The sequence below is a fragment of the Catharus ustulatus genome, chromosome 9 (assembly GCF_009819885.2).
Source record: "Catharus ustulatus isolate bCatUst1 chromosome 9, bCatUst1.pri.v2, whole genome shotgun sequence".
Taxonomy (NCBI): domain Eukaryota; kingdom Metazoa; phylum Chordata; class Aves; order Passeriformes; family Turdidae; genus Catharus; species Catharus ustulatus.
The window spans coordinates 5,678,307-5,700,592 of record NC_046229.1 but is presented as its reverse complement, the minus strand read 5'-3'; the positions used below and the strand labels follow the sequence as shown (position 1 = coordinate 5,700,592).

The following is a 22,286-nucleotide window of genomic DNA, read 5'->3' as shown; positions in this document are numbered from 1 at the left end:
GATCAGAACTTGGTTTGCTAAGTCACCTTAAAGATAAAATCTGAGCTGCTCACTTTCCAGGCAGTATTTGTGTGCTAATAATGCCTTTCTGCACACCCATTTCCAGCTTACAGAGGAGCAGCATGTTTTATTCCTGGGCACATCTGTTTCCTACACTTAAACTACAATCTTGATCTAAAAGTGTTATCAACTAAATTTATGAAGCACTTAAGCACTAAGTATCTACGTGAATCTCTCCTCAGCCCCTTAACAGAAGAGAGTCGGGAAAAAACATGGTGTGAAAAATAATGAAAGATCTGAGTTTCAAAATAACTCTGGCAATCTTAAATGTCATAGTCTTACCTAGAAAGAAGAACTGGCACTTTCTCATTTGTAAGTGACATTAAAAGAAGGCAAGATGAATTTTACAAGTTTTATTATACAAAAGATTATCCAAACCCCTAAGAACTCTTCTACAGTTCTAAAAGTTTTTTTCTGCAACTTATACTTCCATATGCTTTTCCAAAAAACCAAGGTAAAAAGCCTCATTAGTCCCACTTTCTTCTTAGCAATAGTCTTGAAAAATCCAACCGTAGCTGCATCAAAATTCATTCTTTGTAGTCCAGGAATTGCTGAAGTCTTTTCTTATGTTCTGTAGATACTTGTACAGCACTAGAAACAAATGCAGAACATTTTACATTAGAAGTAAAACAGCACAAAAATAAAGTCTCATGCCAAAATTGAGTGTACATTGAAATCAATTACTCTGAAGCTAAATTTCATGAAAATCCATCTATGCTCCAAGACAGAAGCATGTTAACCCTTGAAACTGTCAGTTTGTATCCTCAACAGCTTCTAAAAATATCTATACCAGGAAACCTTGCCCATTTCCTTACCTCTAAACAGCAACTGATTAACTTGCAAGGATGATTTAGGTAAGAAGGAATCTCCTAAAATGATCCCTCCTGTATATTGAACACTTTTAAACTGAGGGACATTTCATTCCTACAGGCAGAGGTGGGCAGGTACTACAGGAGTTTCAGTCCCACATATTCTAAGGCCAAGTAAGGAAGTTTGCCTGCTGGAAGATTGGCTGAGGAAGAGCTGTTGGACAAGCAGGAAGCAACAGAATTTTATTATTTAGACCCTTCATAGGGTTCTCTCTTTGCAGAACAATTGTCTCTAGTTAATTTATTTTCTTGTCAGCAGCGCAGATTTATTAAGCGAGTGGTATTCATGAACTGCTTCTAAAGAGTTCATGGAAAGTCACTAAGAAAAATTGCCCAGAAATCTATGAATAATAAATTTCTAAGGGGGACCATATATTTTTTAAGGTTCCACAAATCAAAAAATATTAAAATACCACATTATAATAATGACCAGAAGGGATTTTCCCCCTAAACTTCCCTTTTCACAGGTTCCTACAATAACATTAATTAAACTAAATTTAACAAGCAAGCAATCATGAGGAAGTTCTTACTTCAAGTGCTCTCCAAAGACAGTAGTTATCCTGTACAGGGCTGTTTTCAGGGATGCTCTAAGTGCAAACCGTAGTGTTTTGTAGGATGTGTCCACCAGACTCCCTGAAAGCCGGGGAGGTTTGCTGGAAACATGTGGCAGTTTGAAATGTCTGTCTACCACCTGATGGAGAAAAAGAGATACCTGTCATCTCTTCAATTAGTTAATAATTAACTAGTGACATTTTTGTGTCAAACAAAGCAAAACCAAATTGCAAGTTCAGAAATTCCACCAAGCCACACAGAAATGTTTTGGAGACTGAGCATTTCCCAGCCATCAACAGCAACACAGAACCAAGTTCTGTGAAATAAGAGTGTCTGTTACTGAGTCTTAAGCTAAGCACATCACATGCTGCAGGAGAAACTCAATTCTGTCCTGACTTGTTTCTTTCACAAACAAGGGTATTGGCATTTTTTTTCCCCCCTGGTCCCTGTTCTTGGAATAGATGCCTTACACTGAAGAACTTTAATAACCTCTAAATTCTTTCCAAGAATCTCCATTAGGGCAGTGTAGAATGGTTATGTTAAAAGGACATGAATAGCCCTGGAAACAAATCTGGATTTTTTTAAAACACACATTACACAAACATCAGTAATTTAAGAGTAGTGCCTAAGTATTAGCAGAGACACAGATTTTATCTCCTGAGCTTTGTGATGTCTCTAAGTATTCCATGTTCCACCAAGAATTGTGTGCAACCAAATAAACATGAAGTTCTAACTTTGCAAAAGATACTGTATTAGAATTGCTGCATCCCTGAAATAAACTCTTCAACTGAGCACACAGTAGTATTTCTTTAAAATTAATCATTCTATGTTTTCTCCTTTCACATTTTAAAAAACCAACAGGGTTTTTATCCAGCTGTTTCATAGTGCACATAGTGGTAATCAGCTGTTTTGGTTAGATTAACTGCAGAAGAGCTGTTTTAGTGGCAGCAACTTCAATGTTATGACTAGTCAGCAAGGTTATTATGTAAAATCAACAAGACAACTCCTCTCCTAAACTTGCCTTGCAGCAAGGAAAAGTTAAGTTTTACCTCCTGAAGAGTCAGTAATGTGTTCAGGATAGCTGGCAGTGTAGTTTGGACAACTCCAAACTGGTCTTCAGTAAAGGAGGCTGCTACCAAGTGAGACAGACCTTTAAAAAAAAAAAAAAGTTTTGTTGTAATTAATGCTTCTAAAGGTGAGAATACAATAATAAAGAATTTGGTGTTGCCTGAAGATTCCACTAGTGTGCTGGAGCTCCTCAGGACTTGCTGCTGCCAGCTGCCAGTCACCTCAGCTCTGGCTCAAGGACCAAACCACGCACTGGCTTGACAAGTGTGTAATTGCTTAAGGTTGGTAAAGCAAGAAAGGGTGTATAAAATTTATGTGTGATTCCCATCCCCAGACTCTGTACATCCATAAAACACATCACCAAGCAAACTGATCAACTTTGCACAAATGCAACAGAAGATTCTATCAGTACCAGTATTTACTCAAGACTTTGAAAGAAACAAAAATACAACATGTAAATTCATATGTCATTGTTTTTCTAATTCTCTGCAAACCACCTTTTTGTTTATTTGCTAAGTTACTACCCAAGTACCTCCCTCAGCTCTCTGATAAGCAGAGAAAGACCCAGAGCCTTTAGTTAGAAAAGCTGTTGTAAAAAGGCATCATAAATCTGCCACTAGAAAAAATGTAAAAGTGATACATGGCTTCACATGAGAGAGAAACACCAGACATCAAGTTTAGGAATCTGTACAGAACATAAAGTAAGAAATCTCACATGGGATCTCAAAACTAACAAGTAAATTAGACTTTAGTCATGTTGGTGTCTGAAATGCAGTTTTGTTTTTGTCAAAAGCATTTCAGATGTTTTTATTGTTACATTTGTAAAGCACAGAGCCCAGAGAGTTTTCCATGAACCAACAGAGTGGATCACCTGGAATCCACTCACCTTCCAAAGCCCAGATGTGCATTTGGGCATCAGAGAAGACAGCCTGGATGGAGGCTTCTGGGTGCTGAGAAGAAACCAAAGTGTTGTGAGTGCACTTTATAAATAGTATCACCAAACTTGCAGGTTTCAGAATAGAACTGCCAATGGATCTTGGGAAATAGGCAGAAAAATCTGATCTAAAGAAGTAAAATTCTTTTGAGACAAGAGCTGCCAACAATGCTACAGCTGTAATTGAGGAGGGGGAAAATGGGGGAAGAAAAGGATAGACACTAGCTAGTTTTCAAGGGCTAAGAATGCTTTAAGTAAAATGCAGTTTCTAATCAGATGAGTTTAAAAAAGTATTGTTATTCTTATTTTCTGCAGGTATGGGACTATCCTGCTGTGAAACTCACAGCAAGCAAGAAGTTGTACTTATGGAAAGCCTTTCATGAAAGTACAGGTCTTAAAGCCATAAACTGTGTCTCAAACACAGGATCACCCTTACCTTGCTGAAGAAATACATTATCAGTGCGCGTTTGGACAAGAAGTTTTTCATCTGAAAAGAAACAAAAGATTAAACATATCCTCTGCATTTATTTAAGGCATGCACAGTTGGCCCTTCTCAACCCTACCACCTTCACACAGCACAAAGGCATTGGGAGTGAAGGGAAGGATTTGTGTTATTTAAGGTGAGTGGAGAAGAAAGTGTACATTCCATAAAGTGGTAAATTCTTCCAGACAGGTACTACCTAAGCAGCATCCCCTATGCACTGCAATTTCACTCCACCTGTTCTTGCTTGTTCTGAAGCCATGTGTAGATAAATCTTGGCTGCACTGCCTCACTGCCAGCTCTTGCAGCAGAGAGCAGTGGGAAGGATTCATGGTGGGAACCATTCATTTGCTGATCTGCAAGAAAGAAAAAATAATACAGCATCTTCAGAAAAACTGACTGCTGTCACTTCAGCCCTCACAATGCAGCTCTCCATTGACAAGGCCACTGCACTTATGGCTGTGAGGCTCAAGTGCTGTGGAACAATTCTCCACCTGAAACCGACGTCCACAGCTTTGGTCCCCTTCTCACAACGTGGGGACTTTGGACTGGTCCATGCCAAGAAGACTTCACATCCACAGCTCCCATCTTGTAACTTAAAGCAGGAGAGCTGAAAGGTGACCCAACATCAGAGCCAGGAGACGTCTTCACAGGCATCAGGGATGGCTTAACAAGTGGAGACATGGAGGCTCTGAGAACAATGTTGGACCTCTGTGACTGGAATGGCATGTCTTCTATCCCAGCACCTCCTAGTGACAAAGAACTGCATGAAGACAACAGGCTGCCACAATGACACAGGAGATGGGTTTGTTATTTGATTGCTGTTTCAACAACTTCTGTATCAGAGCTTTTATGGAAGGACATGGTTAGCACTCTAGTCTTGCAAAGAAGTACACTTCAACATGAGCATGGAGGGTTTTCAAAGTTCATCAGCTTAAAAACAGCAAAGGATGAGAAGGATCCTTGTGGATTTGTTTATTTTACTCCTGCTAGCCAACATTACAACACCCTGCTATATATGTCCACAAAGTGGGCTCTTAACATTAAGTACTAGAAAAAAGGCTGTCCATAGAAGAATGAAAAGTCATTCTGATTGGCATGCAAGAAAAAGCATGTCTGTCTCCAAATCCAAGGATCAGCAGCACTAGAAGGAATTCACCTGTGACACACCAACAGTACCTGCTGTTGCCAGGGCACTGCCTGCTAAGGGATCCCATTACCTGGCAGCCTTGTGCTAACACAGCTGTGCTGCCAGGAATGATGCCCAAGTCTGGCATGTAACACTCAAAATGCCTGAAGGCTGCTCACAGCTCAGGAGTCAGACTGGGCTTTCCTCACTCTACAGTGATATTAGTGAATCACACAAACATAAACAGAACCTAATTTTACCATCTTAAACTAATCATAAGAGCAGTTATGCAAATTACAGAGCATCTCTTGGCAAGACTTAAATTCTCCCTGTGCTGTGAACCACTTACTGAAACTGTGATAATCAGACGTTTTTTATTCATGCAAGTATGGAAAAAATACTGTATTGAAAATATTATCATGCAAGTAAACAAACTGAGTAAATATGATAATTGCAAGTTTTCTAGTTATTTTGGGATTATTTCAACACAAATACCTAAGATTAATTGGGGAGGAATTTTTTTGTTTGTATTTATTTGCAGAAATCCCTCGTTTTCCTCATACAATTTAATTGAGACTAAGGTATCTATTACTACCTTCATGCTTTACAAACCTTTATGAGCATTTCCCCACATACCTGGAGTCTGTGGAGGTACTTTCAGCTCTCCCACTGGTGGCTTTGCTCTCCCATTTGCTGCTGCTGCTTCCTGCTGTGCAATCAGCCTCTGAGTCAGGTCACTGAGGAGACTCAAACACTCGCGGGATATTGCAGTCCAGTTGTGTGGGTGCCCACCTGGCAGTGCACACAAAGAGCAGGGTTTAACCCAGCTGCTCCTCCCTGCTTCTCTTGTGACAGTGCCCCTGTGCTCTCAGCAGGAGCTTCACTGTCTCAGTGCCACTCAGCTTCTAAAATGCCACAGGGCATTTCCACTGTGGCAGCTTGTTTGTACTGAGAGGAACATGAAAACATGGACAGATTCAGTGGGTAACTCTAAAAAGACTTCAGTGAAACCTGCTCAGCAAGCAGGCAACACAAACAGTTCAGCCCATCAGATCTGAAATCACCGAACAGCTAAAATGAACAAGTATCAGTGGCAATGGCAGCACAGTTTTGAGGCGGTACAAACACTACAATTCCTGATAAGGTGCTACAAAATCTTCCTAAGGCTTCTCAGCAGTTTTAATTGTCCTCTTCTGCCATATCTGAACACAGCAAAAGGACTGAGCACTAACTGAAGTTACAGCCATTGTTTGCTCTCACAGCTGCAGTGGTGACTCTGTATTTGTACCTGATTTCCCCCCACTCACACCTCAACATTCACCTTCCACACACATCTGTTAGGTTATCCAGTCTGGACTGCCTGACTGGTGGTGTGAAGTGGGCCCTGCTTTCAAAATCCTAAACCTGTTTCCTTGTGGCTGTCATTTAAATCCAACAGACACCACAACTGGTTGAGTTCAGCATGTGAAACAATATGAATATAGATAATTAAGCATCCTTTTGGAAAAGGCACCACAGGGAAGAGGCTTCTGGCTTATGCAGCATCCTTAAAACATTACTTAATTTCTAAGAACATTTGACAAATTATTTTAAAAAGGGAATCAACACAAAATAATTTTTATAATTACCTGGCTGACTAAGGCTAAAGACCTCCTGTCGTCGAACAGGGGAATACTGGGAAAGCAACATCAAGTCTTGTAGGGCTAAAAACTATGAAGAAAGGAAAATGTTTCAGTGCATGCAAAGTCCAATGCATCTGCTTTAAAAATATGTAGTTATCCATACAAAATCAATCCCTACCAAAGAATGAGTTCACACTGGCTAAAACCAGTCATGAAACAGAAAGAGAATGGAGCAAATCCCTAAAACCACTCTGGATGGGGCTGCTGAGCTATTAAGAGCATTACTGATATTACTTTCAGTTCTCAGGAGTTCAAGATGATCTAACACTTGTTATATTCTAATAGTTCAGGCAGAAAGATATTAAGACACTAAAAGATCTAAGAAAATAACTGGTTTTGCAAACCAGAGCTCAACTACAGCTTTAGGGTCAGTGCCTTATGGGTCCAACCAACCAAGTGCTTTTTCATGTGATTAAACAATTCATGTGCCAAACTAAAAGTAACCAGATTTCTCAGAATATTCAAAACCCTGTTATAAATTGGGCATTTTAATGACATCTGAGATCATATATTAGATTTTCTGTTCCTTTAACTGTGCTCAACTCTTCCCCACCTATCCTCAGATAATGCAGCAAGGCATAAAAAGGTATTGCAGCCTATTTTATCTCCAGCCTTATCAAAAATCTGTAAAATCAGTTAAGGTAGATTCTCAATGTGCAAAAGAATATTCTTATCTTTATTTACATAATACCTCTTAAACAAGTTCTCCAATTTCTAAGTGCTATAATCAGTAAGTCCTATTAATGATTACCATAGACCAAAATTCCTCTTCTTGACTCACAGGTTTAAAGTAGCTTTTTACTATTGCCTTTTATTAAAAAGAAACCCAACTTCCAATATAAGCATGGATACATTTTTGATTTCAAGAAAGAACACACGTTAAGAGCTCAAATGTATGTTGCAGGGACAAGATGTTGAGAGTACAAAGGTTTGAGAAAAAACCTGCTTATGTGACAAGACTCAAAGTTGAATTACAAAAACCTGAATGCCACTGAGCTGCTGGTTTTGCATCAGTACACACTAGGACACTTCTGTTGCACACAGATCTTACCTCTAACTAAATCAATCTTCAGCTAACAGTAACAGTGCGGTGAGCACCAGCAGATGTCACTACTAAACAAATTTTCATCATTAAATGCAACAGCCTGTGAGTGCTCCGAGGCAGCTTTTCCAGGAACTAACACAGAGCTGGTGCCTGGAAGATGTGACTGGATGCTCTGAAAAACATCTTTTCAGCACACACCTGTCAGGGCAGAGGTTGGAGTTAATTACCTTTATAAGGAGGGGAGGATTGCTGTTTAAGATTTTAGGCAGGCACTGGTCTGTCTCCTGAGCAAATGTTGGTTGAATGGGAAAATGATGACTCTAAATACAAACATCAAAAACTGTGTTATACAGAGGAAAGCACAAGAAAGTATTATCAAAGACCAGTAAACTGGCCTGAAATTTCTAACATAGAAACAAAAAGAGTTTACTCCTTTCATTTAAAATTGAGACATCTTAGAAAATTCAGATATCTTTGTGCTCATGTGGGCTAATCTTACAATTTCTTTCCTGACTTTTCAGTTGACACTATGAAAATATTTAAAAGCAACTTTGGAAGTTTTTAGCTCATTAAGCAAAACAAAACCATGTGGATAAACAAATCTTTTTTCATCAGCCAAAAAGGGCCAAGTCCATTTTATACTTTCACAGATGATTTCTTTTCCAGTTTTATAAGCAATACAGTAATTAGAGACTTGACAAGGTGTTCACTGGTGCTTGTTATTATCCTTTGAGACAAGCATGACAACAGCTCTGAGATGTGAGCAACCTGACTCATTGTTGATCTTTTCTCCATGTAGTCACAATAACTACCTTTCTAATTAAAGCTAATTAAACACCCCAACAGCACTGTATTTGCTGTTTCATTCCATGAGTACTTTGCACCAATACACTGACCCAGGATTTCAACTTCACTTTTTTTTTTCTCTTTTCTCAAGAGTCTCATAGTGTTTTAATTTAAAAAAATAAAAATCAAGTTAGGTGAACAATTTTTTCCTCTCTAAGGAAATAGCTGGAAACAGAAGCAGAGGACTAAGAGCAGGAGGTGGCAGTAACAAAACATTAATTTTGTAAGGAGCACAGATCTTGTTATAAGAAAGGGAAAGTCAGTTAATGCCAGGCCTCTCTTGACTATTCAGTTATCAGTTATTATCTGTAGCACATGCTGTAAAAATTCAGGGAGTTATTTCCTAGCTGAACTGCTTTTGAAATGAAAGAATTATCTGTGCCATACTGGTGATTTAACTTGAGCACTGTCACAAGCACTCACCTCTGTAGCATAGATTTTGAAGAGCAGCCAAGCAATGTACCAGGTCATCAGGAGAAACACACCACTCAGCCAGGTATGGTAAAACAAGGAGAGATCCAATAAGCCACTCAGAGTGTCAAGAGGATGTAATTTACTGCAGATAAAACAACCAAGAGGATATAAGTATTTTAGTATTCTTATTAAGGAAATTAAATAAAATAAATATGAAATAAGTAAAAATTACTACAGTTTTTGTCAATTAAAGTATTAAGACTCCAGCTTCTCTATTTCAAAACAAACAGCAGTCATAAAAAAATAAGGATGTTCTCCCCCTCCCCCCCCAAAAAACCCCTGGAAATCAGATAAAACTCATAGATGCAATCTGGATTGTTTACCCTTTCTAATACTTTAGAGATTTACAGGGAAAAAAAACCCAAAATGCAATTTCCTAGTTACTATCTTAATGACAAGATGGTTCCTATAAGGGGAATCCTTTAGGGTTTATTTCAGAAATGACCAGAGCTCCCCACATTCTGTGGGGAGGCAAAGAACTGAGTCCTGCTGCCAAGCTGCACTTGCTCAGCAAAGGAGCCTCTCACCATTATTCCAGGTTTCCAGCACAATGTCCTACCTACCAGTCTGTATGGAGATCCATCGTGGTACAAATCCATACCTTTGGGATATAACCTAGGGGGGGTCAAAAAGAAACTCTGAAACAAATACAAGAATACAAAACACACACACAGTAGGCCGAAAAAAAAAAAAAGACAAAAATAAAATTCATGCAGAGACAAGAGACTGGTTTTGTAACTCACAGGGACAAGGAAAAATCTGCTTTTGGGGTTACTTTGTTTTATGAAATAGCAAAAAGGAGAATGAAAAAAGGCTTAAGGCTAGCAGCTATACACTGAGAGACGCAGACCTTCTCTTTTACTGCTGCTTACCACCAGTGAGTTGTGTTTCCTCACTAACAAAAGAGGGTTAATGGTAATTTAATATTAATTTTCACTACAGCCCAGGCAGCAGCAAAGTGCTTTTAAAGACTTAATGGAAGTTGATATAGAACCACCATACTTGTAATTTATCCCCTGATGTAAATAAAGGCATAATAATTCTTGCATATTTTGACGTCATTCAGGAGGATAACTACAGCCCTAACAAAGAACTCTTGATTTTTAGAAAGTCCAGTGCAATCATCTTCATCAGCACAGATTTTTTTACCACAAACCAAACTCCATTTTCATATGGGAGGGAGGGAGCCATCCTGCCTTTGTTTCCCAAGCTCCCTCCAAATGATACACAGGGCACTTGAGAGCAAAGCTAAAGTGCTGCTCTTGGCCTAAAAAAGTGGGATGATGCAGCAACATCACACACAGTGAACTCCTGCCCACTGCTGCTGTGTCAGCTTCAGCTCTGGGACACCACATTTCCACAACAGAGGGAGCAATCCAAAGCCTGACTGATCAAAGTTTTCAAATACAGGAATTAAAAATAAAAAAATAGAGAATTTCAGGAACCCTTACCAAAAAAGTAATACGTGACGCAGAAGTTTCTAACAAAATACAGGGATTCCACACAACTGTGTTTTATCAGGAGAGGCAAAGATCTTCTGAAACGTAAATACTTGTATTGCTAAAACCAAACAAAAGAAATAGTTTAGTATTCCATATTCAGAACAAATCAATAAAACAGTTAATAAAAATAATACAACAAAAAAGGACAAGGTAATTGAAAGCCTAGATCAATTAAAAACTTCATTTAAGGTAATTCTAGGTGTTGCATTCATTATGGTCTCAATTTTCCCTGACATTTTATAATCATTTCTAGTTCTTATCCTGTTTCCTGCTTGTGGCAGTGAAAACAAAGATTGACTCAATACACAAAGGAACAAACTAGAATAACCCTGTCTAATGCAAAATAAAGAAGGGGGGAAAAAAAACAAAAAACAAAAAAGGGCATATTTAATCTACTAGATTTCATTTACATTCTAAATGTTAAATTAAAATTGAGACAGCCCTGAGTTCCAGAGTCAGTAATCCTCCAAGCAGCAAAACCAATGTAACACTGATGCTTTCCTCCAAATAAATTAACTTTATGTTTCCAAATGACTGAAGCAACCCAGCTGACAAATGAAACCATGAAAATGAAACTATGCAAATGCAACCAAAGTGATTTAATATTTTATTTTACTAGGTTGCATTAGGAAAAATAAAAAGGAAAAAAAGAGGGGGAAACAAACAAGCAAAAAACTTAAACAACAAAAAAAGGACAATTAACAATACTGAAATTTATTTTTAAAAAATATTCTAACTACAGCATTGCCAAAATGCTGCTTGATTTGCTGATGAACTGAGTGGTCAGCATAATGCAGCACATGTTTTTCACTAATACAACCAACCTTGATTAAAGTCATCTTTTGCCAAATTGGTTGGACTGTGTCACTCTGGGAATCAGGCAAAGTGAGTGGCTGCTGTGGGGCTGCAGCAACAGAAGTATTTTTAAGATGATGTTTCACACTGGTACAGATTTCTGCAGGACTCCTCCAGATGAATTAATGGAATTTCAGTTTCCATAGTGCTACACACACAAAAAGGCTTTAGATGTTGAGCTCTAAGCAAGATTTAATGTTCTACTTAGACTTGAACTGAACTTTTTTTTTAAGCTGTCAAGATTTTCAGCTTTTTAGGTAACTCTTGTCGTCAGTTCCTGAAATTGATACCCAGTTTGTGCACATTGTCTTTTTCCTTAGTCCACCTGCCACCTCAGCTAGCTTTCAGCATGCATCAGAGGGGTGTAGTCTAAATGTTGAGTCACAGCACCTCAATTTCTGTGTTCATTTAAAAGGAGCTGAGCAGGAAGGAGTAGGATAAACACTGATGGCATTCAAAGCTGGGTGCACACTTCATCTGTCAGTGACAGCAGCTGCACACAGGCAGCTCCTGCTGCCATACTCATAAATTATCCAGGCTTTTTTGATCACTGTTTCACTTGTACATGTCTCTGTAGAGATGCTTAAACCTCTTACCTGTATGATTGGAAAAGGCAAATAATTCATGTTGTTAATAAGATAGAAAAGGCTGTAACTGTATCCCAAGAAAGCTCCAGAAAGCAGAAAGAAGAGGTGATACTCATTTAGGCACATCTGAGGAACAGCATCTTCTAAGCTAAAATAGAAAACTTAGAATCAATTCTGAGTTCAAAACAAAAAGCTGTTCAACCCTTAGGAAAGTCAAATCAGAAGTTTGATTTTACTTTCCTGATCAGTACATCTGATATCATATCAGTAAGTTTTTGCTAAAGTAGGAATCTCACTACCTGTTTCTGTAATTTATACATTAAACATCTGCCATTGACCACAAGACCAACACTTAGTTCAAGTAACAACCAACTTGTCATCAACTTTCCATTAAGAATCCTGGCACTGTAGTTCTTCTGGTCCAGTTATTTCTCTGTGTATTGCACTTTTTGTCCTTTAATAAAGAAAATCAACATATAATTGCTGGATTTTCAGAACACCCAAATTCTAAGGATTCTTTTTGAAAGAAACAATCAGTAAATAAATTTTGCAACAAAAGCCCTCTGTTTATCTTTGACACACACAATTACCTTTCTGAAGGTGTGCAGGACACAGCAAGAAACTGGAACCTGCCTTTTGTCATGACTGTAGCACACCAAGCAACCAGCATTCCCATGATAGCATGAACAAAGGAATGGATGACTTGCTGAGGGTGAATAATTTTTCCTATCAGTGCTAATCGAGAGCATGGTATCGATGGCACAACTGCAAATAAAAGCAGAAAAATTATTTTCACTTCTTACTAATAAAATCTTCCATTAAAAAAAAAAAGAGAGAAAAACCCCACCATTATCACTAAAGAACTATTCACAGCCAGGATCAGTCACTAAATTATAAATGATCATCCTATTTAATTTAGGTATCAACACTTTACACAACCCACCTGCATAAAATTCAACGTTGAAGATGCTTATTACTATTATCACCACAGACATCAGGAAGATACAAAAGATGACATAGGAAGTATACAAATCATTGAAAGAATCTAAAAAAATAAAAATATTATTGTTCAGAAAATTGCAATAACACAGCAGAGCAACACATTAAGTAACAGAGAAGAACACTGAACCAATGGTCAATAATCCACTGAGTGCTTAAAGGGGAGTAATGGTCAATGGATTTTCTAATCCCACATGCCCAGCTACACAACTTTTCTGCACAAAAGCATATTTAAACTTCATAGAAACTATTTTACACCCATAAAACTGCTTTTCTTAAAAGTGAACACTCAGAAGTCTGTTTAAAAAAATTTAACTGTGGCTTAAATATCACATTTCCCTTCATTTAAGAAAAGCTGCAGCCATCCAGCCACATTAAAAAGACAAGAAATTTCTTACTGAGTGGTCCTTCTGGGCTTTTTATTTTCAAGGGAGGAAGGAAGTGACTTCTCTCAGCCTGGAGCAGCTCAATGATCACAGGCATCGAGCTTCCAGCTAAACACCTCTCAATTTTCATTGTAGGCACTCAGGGGAAGTTATTCTCACCCTTCAGAGGGGCTGCTTCAGGAATTTCTCTTGGGATCAGTGCACCATAGAGAAAACTGAAGCTGTTTATGCAAACAGCAGCTGCACAGGGTGGAAGGGGAAGTGTGTCTAAGGACACAGAACAGATAACTAAAGCACTTAACTTAATGTTGTTTTTTTTTTTTTTTCTTCTGTGAGGGATATACTCACATGAGCTTGCCACACTTATTCCCACCTAGGGTGGACTGAGGCTGCTGCGGTTGTAACACAGAAACATTTCAAAGGCCAAAGATTATTCGAAATACAAGCGTAACACGATGCCACCGCCAGTTCCCGTTACCTGGGACTGGGCCATCTGAGCGTAGAAAAAAGCCCCAGAAATACAAAAACGTGAGAACACAAACAGGAAAACGCGGCCGGGCACCTACTCGAGATCCAGCGCACCGGGTGGAACGGGTCGAGGCCGCTGAGGACGATGAAGGCCGCGGTGCAGATGGGCAGCAGCAGCACGGACCAGGTCACGGCGGCGGCCACTCGCCAGCCCAGAACCTGCGGGGACACAGCGTGAGGGGACCGCGACCCGCCAACCTGCACGGTGACAAGGGGAGGGACCCGCCAGCCCAGCGCCTGAGGGTGCGCAGGGTGAGGCGACATGGGCTCAGCACCCCAGAGCCTGAGGGGAGACAGAGTGAGGGGGCGGGGACCGACACTATCCCCCAGCCCGGCCCCTGCGGGGACACAGCGTGATAGAACCGGGAGCGGGGGGAATGCGCCACCACCCGCCAGCCCAGCGCCTGGGGGAGCGCAGCCTGCGGGCAGCGCAGCCCGAGGACCGACCTGCCGGAGCAGCGCCCGCTGCCCGCCCGTCGCCGCCTCCATGGCCGCGGCCCGGCCGCCCGTTCAAAGCCGCCGCCCAACGGCCCCACGTGCCGGCCCCGCGACACTTCCGCCGCGCGCCCAGGCGGCAGCCAATGGGAGCGCGCGTACGCCCGCTGTCCCCCCCACGGGTGTGCGTGGGTGACGTCACTCGCAGTGGGAACTACAAGTCCCAGCGTGCCCCGCGCGGCTATGGCGGCCTGAGGCGGCCTGGGGTCTCCTCCGCGTCCAAGGGGACAGAATACAACCGGGACGGCGAGGAAAGAAATTGTCACATTTGCCCACACTACGTCTATTTATTTACACTCTGAAAGCCTCGCTGGCGGCACGGGCCCACCTCTAGGGGGTTCAGCCTTGTCACAACACCATGCCTTGGCCCAAACCCTCCCCACAGTTGTAGAGCATTAAATACAGATCTCACATGTCCTTCAGCACGCTTTATTCAGAGAAAAAACAGTGTGGGGAACATAGACTGAATTAAAGAAAAAACAAAACAAATCCTGCCAAAAAGTAAAACAAAACATAAAAACAAAATCCCAACCAAACAAAAACAACCCCTTCCTGTTCTAGACTGGGCTCAATGGTTCACTCTCCTGGAAGCAGCCAGTGTCCAGTAGCCATGGAGATGTCCATATGTCCATGGGACATCACTGCCCATCCTGCTGCAAAACACACCCCTTGTCCTTGAAGTTTCCAAGGTCTTCAATGAAACAATAATCTAAAATAAAACTACTGTAGTGATGGAGAAACTGGTGCTGTCACCTGAAAGAGACAAGTAACTCCAGTGAATATTTCAGCTCCTCACCAGAGGACACAATGAGGCACATATTGAAGTCACAATACTAAAATCCATTACTGTCATATTGATTCTTATTATGCATCTGGAATGAAGAACTGATTTTGCAGGAAGAAAAGCCACTAAAATTGACTTATATGATTGGATTGTGTAATTTTTAATGTGCCTTTCACTAAGGCTCATTTGGCTATTTTTTGTATTATTTATTTTAAATCTAATATAGCTTCTATTCAGTAAATACCCAGATTTTCACAAACACACTTGTGGCTGGTGCACTTGGAGTGGCCTGGCCTTTATATGTCTATTAGCCTGTTCCTGGACCACCTCCACAGAATTATCCAACAGAATTCAAATGTCATCTGCTGCTGGCAGCAGTCCCAGACGGCAGGAAGCAAATGCTCAAGCTATCCCACAGAGGGAATGCAGTCCAGAGGGATGGATGGCTCAGGCTCTGAGTCAGCCCTGCCCAGAGCCTACACAGATGTCCCCACACACGGCTGCAGCTCTGAAACACTGCCTCAAACATCGAGGGGAAAAAAACAATCTGCTTTTTACATTAAAAGGAAAGAAAAATTCGAGTGCAGTAGTTTATTGCTTGATTTTTACTTGTACAGAAAGAATTCAAATAAACGTTTTGGGGTTTTTGTAAGGGAATGGGCTCTGGGACTGAGTATATTATTTATTTATATATAAGTTTCTTCACCAAGAGCAAACCTCAAAGAAAATAACATATCTTTGTTCCTCAGAGTCTTTTCAGTTTTTACATCTGCACTTAAAACTTACAACTGAAAGAAAGTTAATAAATGTTATTTATATATAGATCCCATTTAGCAAAATCAGTCTGTTAAACCCTTTTCCATTCAACCATAGAGATGGGGAAGTTTCAAGGTGCCTGTGATGACTGCACAAAAAAAAAAAAAAAAAAGTTTAGATTGGGTTCTTACCTTATTTAGTGACTCTTTGTTATTACTGTTGTTCCAGTACTACTTTGGTAGTAGTGTTGTGAGCAGGGATAATAGGTGCAGGAATTTCCAACTCAGGGGCATCAAAAAAGTATGCCTACATTATCAGAGAATAAAAAACTATTTAGAGAGAAATATACAGTGCTGCCTCATCCCAGCTCTTTCTTTCCACACCCATCAAATACAGGTACAAACATAGCACTGAAATGGCAAATTAGAATCCTTTTCTCTTTTTATCAACTTAGAAACGGTCAATTAAAATGGTGCTCTGAACTGTACTTTAAAATTTAACTGTTAGCAGCCAAGGCCTCTGAAAAAGACCTGTACTGGAAAGGGTTGGATTGCAGATCCAGGGAGAGTTGTGTTTTGCTGCTGCTCTCCTGCACACTGAGCTGTGGGGAAGCAGATCCATCTACTCTGGAAGCTGTGAAAACTGAGGCCTGGCTGATACCCTTCTACCCACTGAATAAGGAAACAAAAAATTTAAGTGTTCTTTATGTATTTCAATGGCCTCAGGGTCTTCTGTTTTCTAACATTTACTATGTATAAACCTGTTAAAATTCATAAGCTTTATATTGAACATTTAATCCTTCTAAAGGACTAAGCACAGCGCTCATTGGAATAAAGTGCAACTGGACACTATAAAGATTAATGCTTTGCTGATAGGATGATGAATTCCAGGTAACTTCAAGACTGTCCTGTGGAAGTTGGACTCTACGATCCCGATGGGTCCCCTCCAACTTAGATATTCTATGACTCCATAATTGATCACTGAATTTATTACCAGCACTGTCAGGGTAACACTGGCATCAATTTTTGCTACATTTAAAATAACTGGAATTTTTACATTGAGGGTTTCCCAGTGACCAGCCAATCCTTCCTTCCCACGCCACTTATCCTAGGAAATAAGAGATCAGGGAAAAGGAATGGCAGTGTCCCACCAAGCAGCCAACAGCCAGCAGGGCGTGCAGCAGCAGGATGGTGGCCACGGTGGCCACTGCGATCCTGCGGTTGTCGTCACGGACGGCGGGCCAGAAGGTCATCACCAGCACAGAGCCCGAGAGGCACAGCGAGAACACCATCAGCACCCAGCGCACCACCTTCTGTGGGATGATCCACAGCATCTGCAAAAGGCAGGAAAAGGCTCTGTCTGACACATGTCTGCTGCTGGAGGAAAGAGTAAGAGCGGTGATCAGCTTTACTCCCAGACACAAGAGTGAATCCCAAGTTATGGCACTCCCTCCAAAGCCTGTCCCCAGCCAGGGAAACTTGTCCTTGGAGCTATCAGCACTGCTGTCCTGCACAGATATCTGTTCCCTGGGGACACAAACATCCTGATCCTGCCTCAGGCTGCCTGCCAGGTTCACCAGCAGCACCTTGCTTGGTTTTGCTGCCTCTGGGGGAATGATGTGTCCTGGGCTTTTCCAGCATCAACAAGACACCTTTACACTAGACAAGCTTCAAGAAGGAGAGCAAAAGATTCCCCCAGTCTTCAAAATTTTGACAAATAGCAACATATTATAAGAATATGCAATATTCAGCATTATAAGAAACAGCAAATCTCAGGCAGGACATGTGAGAGGGGCACCCTTCAGCCATACGTACCGCTGTGGGGATGTAAATGAAGAGGGAGTAGCCATATACACACACTATCTCCAGGAATGAGTAGGAGACAATGTTCATGACTTTACTGTTCCTCCACATCAGGAATCCCCAGAGAGCAAGGGGAACAAGCCAAGCATATGCATAAATCGTTGTAGCTGCTATGGACACTGGAAACACAACAAAAAGTTTAATGTTCAACTTTGAATTCTGCCACAATCAAAGGTGTAGAACCATTCAGTATGAAAACTAGAAAGCTACCTGTGAAGACACTTCCAAAAGATGAATTATTCATAAACTGAGAATTTTGCAATTGTATCTAGTTTACATCCAGTACTCTGCCAGCACATCAAAAAAAAATCTGAAAAAAAATCTCTACATAATTTCAATTTCTTTATTATGCCTCTGTACAAAATGCTGTTGGTTTCAGTTGGAAAGGAAAAGCCACAGAAGCAGGAAAAATGTTGTCAAAAATAGAAATTCAGCTACTAATAGCTGATGTCAAATCTGAAATTATTCAAGTGACTGCATTCCCAAATAGCAACATTCTTACAGTACACTAAGGGTTTTGGAAACAAAGAGAAGCTGTGTTCCTCTGCAGGGACAGCAGTGTCCCTCATAACAGAGACAGATGTAGACAAACTGGCTCCCCATTCTTTCTTTGGGGAACAAATCAGTTGATCATCATTAGCTTATTTTTGAATTTGCCACAAGATAAAAACTTCCAGCCCTTTGTGGGTGAGATGAGTGACAATCTGATCTGGGATTTTCTGCCTGAGGCCTGCAGGTCCCTGGACCCAGGAAGGTCCCACCAAAGCACCACAAAGGCAGTGCTGGGTTTTCACTCTCTGTACAAGGAGACATCCACTTAGACTATAAAACAACTAATTACTCCTGTTTGCTCTTCTAAAACCCTGAAACTAGTTCAGCTCTGAAGAAACAGGATTCTGGCAGTCACAGCCCATTTTAAGGGCTTGTTTCACATGTCTAAAAATTTAAAGACAGCAATCAATCAAAAGACTGTTCTAAATCAAAGCCATGACCTGGTTTTGTATTACTTCATTTTCACATTAAAAAAAAGACAGAAAAAACCAAAAAAACAAACAAAAAACCCACAAATCACTTCTTACAAACCTTTTCTGAACTCAGGCACGTAGTGGTACGTTGGTTTGCCCAGATGGATGAAGAAATTTGAGAGATTGCCACTAACAGCAATGGTGAACACGAGTGTAGCACATATCCAAAATGGACCTTAAAATGAGACAAAAATCAATAGCACCTCCTCTGCTCTCTTGCTTTCTCAGGCCAGCAAGTAAAATGAAATACAGACAGACTAAAATGAAATAACTTCTCCCACCTCATACCTACCATAAAGGTCGGGATTGCTGCGGATATACAGCCTTACAAAGTTCTTCCCAGGGACTGGGAACACTGACCCTTTGATTCTGTCCAGGACCTATGAAACAGAAGGATTTGTCTGACTGTCAATGCAAGAAGGAAAAAAACCTCAATGGATAAGCCACAATTCAGACAACAGTTCTCCTCTGGAGCAGAGTACTAACCTGGTATGTGTCCACATCGAAGAAGGTCTGGTAGTACTCAAAAGTCCAGAAAGGGGCACTTTTCTTCTGTCCTGCAAGCAGCTGGATGGTGGGAAAGACAACATGGGAAGTGTTACAAGCACACAATTTATGCATTACTAGCTCATTTACACAGTAGTCACATGATTTGGGTACCCAAACTGAAAACAAATTAACAGGGCAGTGCTTCCTATGGATTACATCATGGTTTCCCTTTTCCCCTCCAATAGCTGTTGGCAGCCAGTCTCTTATCTCCCTGTAGGCAGAATCAGTGCCTGAGGTTCTAAAGAGCAGCCTGTACCTGCTGCCACATCATCTGGAACACACACCCTCATCACCATGACAAGCTCCCTTTGCTGTCAGAACCATAGGACGGACTGTGATTGAAGTGACCTTAAAGATCATCTCATTCCATTCCCTGCCATGGGCAGGGACACCTTCCACTATCCCAGGTTGCTCCAAACCCCATCCAGCCTCGCCTTGAACACTTCCAAGGATGGGGCAGCCTCTGGGCAACCTGTGCCAGGGCCTCACCACTCTCACAGGAGAGAATTTCTTCCTAATATCCAATCTCAACCTCTTCTCTCTAAGTTTGAATCCATTCCCCCTTGTCCTGTTCTCTACATGCTCTTGTAGGAAGTCCATCTCCATCTTTCTTCCAGGCCTCCACCAGCAGGGCTGAGAGCATTACCTCTGTTTTATCAGAGTCGTCAGTGCCCAGTAACTCATCATCCTCTTCCCTGCCTGGCTCCTGCAGGCGGCTGTGCTGATTCTTGGGGATTTCAACTGGCTCATCGATGCTTATGGTGGTGGCATCAGGATTTGCTGCAAGCAAATTAGCTGCATCGTCAAATTCTGCAAGTAAGTACATTACAAGACAGGCGATGATCAAGACACTAAAGTTTTTATTCTCACGGCTCAAATAAACACATAAAGACCCTGAGACAGGAAAACCACTAGCTTAGGCATGTTGGGTACGATCTGTTTCCTAAAGCCCAAACTGACACGGATCAAGCTGAACATTTAGACAGTCAATACAGTGTGAGGCTGTTTTTCCAATCTGCCTGCAGGGTGTTACAGTGGCACCACTGGAGCCTGCCCTCCTGCCCTGCCAGCAGCCCCGGCCCCAGGGCCAGCAGGTCTCGGCAAGGGGAGGGGAAAGCTGCTGAAAAAATGGGTAATTTTAATAGTCTCCAAAAACTAACATGAATTTTTAAATTTAGAACTAAGGAAGTGTGAAACCGGGGCCTTCTGCAGGTTACAGAGCGCTCTGCCCCTTTCCAGCTGTCATTGCTACCACACAGGATTTCACTCCACGGTTTCACCCCACACGCGTTACATTTTTTAGCTCGCCAGCAGCACAATTTCACCTCAGAAACTTCAGGATACCTGACCCTATCCCGACCCCACAAGCAAAACTCCCGGGACGTTTTCATTCCGCGAACGCTCAGAAACTCTCCCAAAGCCTCCAGCGCCTGACGGCTCCCGCAGCTGGGGCCCGGCCCGCGTCCGCACCTGCGACATCGCCTTTACCTTGGAATTTGAGGTCGTCCGCCGTCGCCATTCATCCGCCTGGCTGAGGATCAGCTCCCCGGGGCTCGACCCTCCTGCAAGAGGCCAAGGGCAGCGCTGGGCCAGGCCCGGTGCCCCGCCCTGTGCCAGCGCTGCCGTGCCCGCCGCCCGCCCGGGCCCCGCTCCTCGGCACCGCCACGGCCTCGCGCCCGCCCCTCCGCTCCCTTAAAGGCGCCGCGGCCGCCGCGCGGTCGCAGCCAATCAGCGGCGCCGCCGGGCCCCCCCTGCCCCCCGCCCTCGGGGCGCAACAGCCCCGCCGGCCACGCGCCCGGCACCGACCAATCAGAGCCCGCGCGGCGCTTCCGCGTGCGCGCCCGCCCGCCCCCTTAAAGTGCCCGCGGCAGCCCGAGCGCGGCTGGTTATGTGTGGCGGCGGCTGCCGTCTGTGACCGTCCGCGCACGAATGTACACGGGCTGTAGATAAACTGTTATAAACGTACAGGGCTTGTTTTGGTAACTGAGAGTCTTATCAGAGCAGCACAGAACGGTTTGGACTGGAAGGGACAGTAACGCTCATCTCATTTCAACCCCGTGCCATGGGCACGGACACCTTTCCCTAGCCCAGGTTGCTCCAAACCCCATCCAGCCTGGCCTCGGACACTTCCAGGGATGGGACAGCTTCTGGGCAGCCTGTGCCAGGGCCTCAGCACCCTCATAGGAGAGAATTTCTTCCTCATATCTACTCCAAACCTGCCATCTGTTGGTTTGAAGCCATTCCCCTTCTCCTGTCACTGCAGGCCCTTGTCCATATGTCCATAGCCTCTCTCCATCCCTCTTGTCTCCCTTCAGGTGCTGGAAGGCCACAGTCAGGTCACCACAGCACCTTCTCTGTGCTGAACAATCCCAATTATCCAAACTCTTCCTCACAGCAGAGCCACTCCATCCCTCTGATCCTGGTGGCCTCTTGAGGCCTTGCTCCAACACATCCATGTCCTTCCTGTGCTGGAGACCAGCTGGATATTATATATTATATATTATATATTATATATTATATATTATATATTTATTATATATTATATATTATATATTATATATTATATATTATGTACTATATATTATGTATTATTTTTTTCCTTTTAAATTCTTCAGCTCCAAAATGACAAACCCTGGAGTGCAGCAGAGCCCCAGAGCAGGCAGAGCAGGAGGAGCAGGGCACTGTTTGCATAGCATCTGCATCACCCCAAGGCCCCAAGCACCTGCACCTTAGTCTTTACTTTGGGATTCAAGGAGAAACCCCTGATCCAGCCCCCCTCATTTGTAAAACACAGACCACATTTCTGGGTAAGTCTCAC

At 42.2% G+C, this 22,286-nt stretch overlaps 2 protein-coding genes across 3 annotated transcripts; both read right to left on the bottom strand.

Moving 5' to 3' along the window:
- Positions 1 to 398: 398 nt before the first annotated feature.
- NDC1 (NDC1 transmembrane nucleoporin) lies at positions 399 to 14,492 on the bottom strand. Its single transcript, XM_033068073.2, has 18 exons — positions 14,445 to 14,492; positions 14,036 to 14,156; positions 13,028 to 13,129; positions 12,675 to 12,849; positions 12,094 to 12,232; positions 10,592 to 10,700; positions 9,704 to 9,755; positions 9,090 to 9,222; positions 8,048 to 8,140; positions 6,722 to 6,803; positions 5,730 to 5,885; positions 4,459 to 4,713; positions 4,202 to 4,320; positions 3,920 to 3,970; positions 3,436 to 3,499; positions 2,531 to 2,631; positions 1,460 to 1,620; positions 399 to 651 (listed from the first exon to the last, which is right to left on the bottom strand). Exons 1-18 carry the CDS (start codon positions 14,484 to 14,486, stop codon positions 588 to 590), a joined length of 2,019 nt encoding a protein of 672 aa, XP_032923964.1. The 5' UTR covers positions 14,487 to 14,492; the 3' UTR covers positions 399 to 587.
- A 408-nt stretch (positions 14,493 to 14,900) lies between these two features.
- YIPF1 (Yip1 domain family member 1) lies at positions 14,901 to 21,118 on the bottom strand. Of its 2 annotated transcripts, none has more exons than XM_033068071.1 (9): positions 20,957 to 21,118; positions 20,115 to 20,278; positions 19,406 to 19,486; positions 19,212 to 19,299; positions 18,978 to 19,094; positions 17,847 to 18,013; positions 17,183 to 17,365; positions 16,224 to 16,338; positions 14,901 to 15,245 (listed from the first exon to the last, which is right to left on the bottom strand). In XM_033068071.1, exons 1-8 carry the CDS (start codon positions 20,985 to 20,987, stop codon positions 16,246 to 16,248), a joined length of 924 nt encoding a protein of 307 aa, XP_032923962.1. In that variant the 5' UTR covers positions 20,988 to 21,118; the 3' UTR covers positions 14,901 to 15,245; positions 16,224 to 16,245. The 2 variants fall into 2 exon arrangements, with proteins under 2 accessions (XP_032923962.1, XP_032923963.1); XM_033068072.1 differs by having other exon boundaries at positions 20,115 to 20,248.
- Positions 21,119 to 22,286: the final 1,168 nt, after the last annotated feature.

Coding starts and splice junctions, on each gene's coding strand:
- YIPF1 (XM_033068071.1), bottom strand. CDS start 20,987: ATGGCGACGGCGGACGACCTCAAATTCCAAG. Junction 19,487..20,114: donor ACGACTCTGATAAAACAGAG/GTAATGCTCTCA, acceptor CCCACCATCCAG/CTGCTTGCAGGACAGAAGAA. Junction 16,339..17,182: donor TGCTGGCTGTTGGCTGCTTG/GTGGGACACTGC, acceptor CTGATAATGTAG/GCATACTTTTTTGATGCCCC.
- NDC1 (XM_033068073.2), bottom strand. CDS start 14,486: ATGGAGGCGGCGACGGGCGGGCAGCGGGCGCTGCTCCGGCAG. Junction 13,130..14,035: donor CCCGGTGCGCTGGATCTCGA/GTAGGTGCCCGG, acceptor TTATTTTTTTAG/ATTCTTTCAATGATTTGTAT. Junction 9,756..10,591: donor CGTCACGTATTACTTTTTTG/GTAAGGGTTCCT, acceptor GACCCCCCCTAG/GTTATATCCCAAAGGTATGG.